Below are 5,786 nucleotides of genomic sequence, written 5' to 3' on the forward strand. Positions count from 1 at the left end.
TTGTAGGTGGGAATTGATTAAAGGACTGTTAGAAAACCACCAAAAGGCAATTACTGAATATATCAAAGCTGAACTTTATGCAATATGAATGTGATCCGCTGAACATCTCGATGTTCCTCACAGGTTCTTCAGTGTGTCCTGACCCTCGGGTTTCTCCAGCCAGTGTGGAGGCCAGCTGGCCTTAATACTGGGACGATCCTTCACCATTTCATAATACTCCATCAGTCTGGGACATTTCTCTTTAGGACAGCTGTTAACCAGTCGAACAGATCAAACATTAAACCAGTCAAACAGATCAAACCAGTCAAACATTAAACCAGTCAAACATTAAACCAGTCGAACATTAAACCAGTCGAACATTAAACCAGTCAAACATTAAACCAGTCAAACATTAAACCAGTCAAACAATAAACCAGTCAAACAGATCAAACATTAAACCAGTCAAACATTAAACCAGTCAAACATTAAACCAGTCAAACATTAAACCAGTCAAACATTAAACCAGTCAAACATTAAACCAGTCAAACATTAAACCAGTCAAACATTAAACCAGTCAAACAATAAACCAGTCAAACAGATCAAACATTAAACCAGTCAAACATTAAACCAGTCAAACATTAAACCAGTCAAACATTAAACCAGTCAAACATTAAACCAGTCAAACAATAAACCAGTCAAACAGATCAAACATTAAACCAGTCGAACATTAAACCAGTCAAACATTAAACCAGTCAAACATTAAACCAGTCAAACAATAAACCAGTCAAACAGATCAAACATTAAACCAGTCAAACATTAAACCAGTCAAACATTAAACCAGTCAAACATTAAACCAGTCAAACATTAAACCAGTCAAACAGATCAAACATTAAACCAGTCAAACAGATCAAACCAGTCAAACATTAAACCAGTCAAATATTAAACCAGTCAAACAAATCAAACAATAAACCAGTCAAACAATAAACCAGTCAAACAATAAAAAACAGATCAAACCAGTCGAACATTAAACATTAAAGGGATAGTTCACCCAAATATGTAAATTAGCCCATGATTTACTCTCCCTCAAGTCACCCTAGGTGTATATGACATTCTTCTCTCAGACGAACACAATCAGAGTTATATTAAACATGTCCTGGCTCTTCCAAGCTTTACAATGGCAGTGAATGACTGATTCTGTTCTCAAGTCCATAAAAGTGCATCACTTTTATGATGGACAGATGCACTTTTATGGAATCAAAAAAATATATCCATTCACTGCCATTATAAAGCTTGGAAAAGCCAGGACATTTTCTAATATAACTCTGAGGGTGTATTCACACCTGCCTTGTTTGGTTCGATTGAATCGAACTCTAGTTCGTTTCCCCCTTTGGTGCGGACCTTTAGGGCAGGTGTGAATACAGCAATCGAACTCGGGTGCGGACCAAACAACCGAACCGAGACCCAGCTGAAGAGGTGGTCTCGGTACGCTTCCAAACGAACTCTGGTACGGTTCGTTTACGGTGTGAACATGAACCGACCCAACTGCAAGAAAGCACTGCGCCTTTGAGTTAACAGGCTTCCGTAGTCGGAGTTGCGTTATGGGAAACATTGTATCATATGATACTCATTAGTTTCTTCATATTGCGTTTGTACAGAATAACAAAAAATTAGTAAAAGAACAAATATTGCAGTACGAAATATCTCCATGCTGAGCCTTTTTTTGCACTTCCTGATTTCCCTACTTGAGAATCCTTGTCCAATGAATGGACGACCTTAGCACACGTGTGGTCTTGTTGACAAATTTTGGTTCACTTGCAAAAAGAGCAGTGTGAAAGCGAACCGTACCAAAAAAAGAAAAAATCTATTTATTTGGTCCGGACCAAGGCAAGTGAACTATCGGACTTTCCTGGTGTGAATACACTCTGATTGTGTTTGTCTGAGAGAAGAATGTATATACACCTAGGATGGCTTGAGGGAGAGTAAATCATGGGCTAATTTTCATTTTTGGGTGAACTATCCCTTTAAGCCAGCCTCTGATCCAAACCTTAACCTGACATTATGATTGATAATGGTTTTACTCACTGAAATCGTGGGAAATATGCGATAACTGGGAAACAAACGACGTCCGCCATGGTGAAGCTCTTGCCGGCGAGGAACGACCCTTTCCCCATCTGACCAACAGACCACAGTTTATCAGGACCACAAATAAGGGTTCAAGTTCAATGGACAAAGGTTGATGAAGTGAAAGGTTATGGCAATAGTTATCCTCTACTTAAAAGGCAGGAATTGAACAAACATGGTATTCATAATGCAATCAATCTAACAAAGGAATGGAAAGTTTGCATCTACTTGCTCCACTAATAGCCAGTGTTTGCAGCTGCTGTTGTGAGTTATTACATTTACAGATATGGAAATATGAAGAGATCATCTATAGAACAACATGCATCGTTCATAATGAGACCAGGAATCTGTATACATAAATGGATCATTTATATTGCTAATAAATGGTTTCAAGTTCGATTTCATGACTTGGGGTTTAAAGGACATTCAGTAATATTGATTTGACTGATCTTACACTATCAGAAGAAAACAAACTGAATTTATCTGATTTACAGCTGGATTTGACTAATATTTGATGAAGTTTGCATCACTGATTGTGTTATTTTCCACTTTATCACTGTGGAGCGGCTTCGAGACAAACTGTATTGTATAAAGCGCTGTAGAAATAAAGCGGACTTGACTTTAAAACACAACCTTCTCCAAGTACCCGTCCCACAGCTTCAGCTCGGAGACTAGACTCTCTCTGTTCCTCTTCAGGGCCGACTCGTGCCGCTCTCCCTCCGGGACGGCCCACTCGTAGAAGGCCACGTCATCTGCACACACACACACACACACACAACCGGCGGTTCAGTCGGCTCATCCGCCGAGCAGAGAGAGCACCCTAACAGCGAATAAACTACATCAATTACTATTTTAAACCGGATGAGTGAAGATCTGAGTGATGCAAGTACAGATCTGTATATTCTCAATCTGAATTATACAACATTTATTTCTATATAAGATTAGAAATCAGCACATTTTATTCTATTTTTCTTCAATCGCAGCAGTGTGTGTACGCTACATTAGGCAGATTAGTCTAGTATTTAATATATAGTATAACCACTAGATGGCAGCATAGGCTATTTTCAACAAGGTTGAGCAAACTCGTATTGCTGAAAACAATGTTCAGACATAATCCTTTTTTCAGGAATAGCATTTGGCACAGTTGCCCTGAAGTGAGGGTGGCGTCGGGTTTGGGCCCGTCATCGATGCCTGCAGCTATATTTATTAATATGTCTATGCTTTCCTGGCGTTTACACATGTAAGAAGTTCTCATGTTCAGTAAACACTCGGATCAGTTGTTTGAAGAGGTTTCTGGACTGTGAATAAAAAGGTTACCATGGTTCCAGGTGCCATAATTTCTGATTGCTTTGAGATATTAACACAAACTGTGGCCCAGATGCAGTGGATGACTGTAAACAAGCCCACACTTGATATCATTTATAACCTGTCATATACTTTATAATAGCAGTCATGTCAAACATTAATAACCAAATAAATCAATAAATTGCATCACTTTTTCTAAGGTTTTCTCAGCAGTATTGCAACATAACCTCCAAACATGATCAAAATCGATTTTCTTCACAATTTTAAAGGTTTCTCTCAAATGAGAAAATAATTTGAGAGCTATAAGCCATTACATTTAAGTTTGCCATTTGAAATCAGTCCCCCTGTAGTCAATAATATTAACCCTTAAAACTCATCGTTGATTACCAAAATTACATATTTAAAAAAAATTCTTCATGACTTAAAATATCTTGAATGTAACTCGACACCCTTGCCTCATTTAGTATGCGCGGTTCTATGAATATGCAAATGAGCCCCACCTCCACTCACTCACTCAGCTCAGAGATCCACTAATGTTGCGTGTTCATTTACATGCCAGAGACACAACTGTTGCAAACATCAGCCTGTCAGTAAATAAACACTTGTCATGAACTATTATCTTTTTGTCATTCTAAACCGGTAACATAAACCACGAGTGCTGGAGTAACTCTGGTATTGTTTGGACCTATTTAAATGTACATTCATGAGTTAAATCACTTACACATCTTCTGCTGCAGGTTGTTGGTCTCGAACATGCGCTGGTAGACGAGCGCCTGCTCCGCTGGATCCTCCGGGATCAGACGGGTTCCCTGAGTCTTGAACGCACTCTGGAAACCAGAAATATTTCCCAGTCTGTGACGTGACCCTCATCTTTGTGTTTGGAGCAATTGTTATAACTACTCTTCCTTGAAAATCACGGATTCAATTTCAAAAGCAAATGCTGACCAGTATTTGAAGGTTGAGCTGCGAGCTCATTGGCTATTGAAACAGCAGGAACCAATCAGCTGTGCCCTATAGGCAATCATTTGCATTTGCTCAAAAAACCTTTGCATTCTTTTGTGAGCGAACTCTGTAAAAGTTTCTCAGGGGAATGCAAAAAGTTTATGAATACATGCAATAATATTGAAATACGTATGCGTTTATTTTTGTGAACAGCTCTTAACCATCTAGTATGAAAGCCCATTTTCACCACATAAGAAAAAACAGGCTATAGGAAGTCATAATTATGACCAAAAAAGTCAAAATGATGACATACTAATTGATTATAAGATGAAGTCAAAACTTTGACTTACATTTTCATGACAAAAATTTGAAATTGACATAAACACACATAATTATGACATAAAAGCTTAGTATGTTATGTCTACTTTTGATCTCAATTCTGATTTAGTATGTCATAATGACTTTTATATCATAACTTTGAAGACGAACCAATTTATTATTATGTGGCAGGAATAGGCCTCTTCATTTCCCCGCATTTGGCAGGTGAATCTTTTCTTATTCACAAGATTTATAACACTTTTGGATTGTGTTTGTCTAAATGAGGCACAGATGTAACGTTGTTTCTACGAGCGCGTAAGGAAGTGTTTATGGCACTGCTTTACCTCCAGATACAGACACGCGGCGAAAGACTCGTTCACGACGAGATCTCCGTGCTTGAAAGTTGGAAGCTGAAATATAAACAAATGTGCAATGTTAAAAAAAACAAGATTGGTCAATGTCGTGTCTCTTTATGAAAGTTGTATGTGTAGTAAACTCGTAATGCTAACACCAGAACTACCCCTCCACAGGCGTCTGTCTGAGACGCACCTGAACTCTGGGATTGAGCGCCTTCACTTCTGCACACTGGTGCTCCTTCTTGTCAAACGACATAAGTTTGTGTTTGTATCCCTGCAGTTTCTTCTCCTCCAGCGCGATCATGAGCCTCCAGCACGGCGGAGAGCCGGAGCCCCAGTACAGCTTCATGTTCTGCGCCATAATGTCCAGTTTAATCAGAAATGTTGTTACAGATTTTGTTTCGTTCCGAGCGGTGGGCGTGGCCTGTTCGCAAGTTCAAGGAGCATGCGCAGTTTATGCTCGTGTGAAGATGACGTAGGGAGGCTGCTTAAAGGAATAGTTAACCTAGAAATTAAAATTATCCCATAATTTACTCTCCCTCAAGCCATTTTAGGTGTATATGACTTACTTTTGGCAACACACTAGAGTAATATGTAAAAATATCTTTATAATGGCAGTGAATGGTGACTGAGATTTTGAAGCTCCAAAAAGCGCATCTATCCATCATAAAAGTAATACGTGCGTTAATAAATACCTTCTGAAGGAATATCCATTTAAAACTTTATAAACTAATGACAAATCGAGTCAAATACCAGTTAATGATT

At 38.7% G+C, this 5,786-nt stretch overlaps 1 protein-coding gene across 1 annotated transcript; it reads right to left on the reverse strand.

Annotated features, from left to right (window-relative positions):
* Positions 1 to 19: 19 nt before the first annotated feature.
* Positions 20 to 5,433, reverse strand: LOC130092398 (glutathione S-transferase A-like). The gene is made up of 6 exons (XM_056260247.1): positions 5,215 to 5,433; positions 5,010 to 5,075; positions 4,127 to 4,232; positions 2,734 to 2,852; positions 2,062 to 2,150; positions 20 to 250 (listed from the first exon to the last, which is right to left on the reverse strand). The coding sequence occupies exons 1-6, from the start codon at positions 5,380 to 5,382 to the stop codon at positions 118 to 120; spliced, it is 681 nt and encodes a 226-aa protein (XP_056116222.1). The 5' UTR covers positions 5,383 to 5,433; the 3' UTR covers positions 20 to 117.
* Positions 5,434 to 5,786: the final 353 nt, after the last annotated feature.

Source organism: Rhinichthys klamathensis, unplaced genomic scaffold, assembly GCF_029890125.1.
Source record: "Rhinichthys klamathensis goyatoka isolate OS25496 unplaced genomic scaffold, OSU_Roscu_1.1 h1tg000176l_1, whole genome shotgun sequence".
Taxonomy (NCBI): domain Eukaryota; kingdom Metazoa; phylum Chordata; class Actinopteri; order Cypriniformes; family Leuciscidae; genus Rhinichthys; species Rhinichthys klamathensis.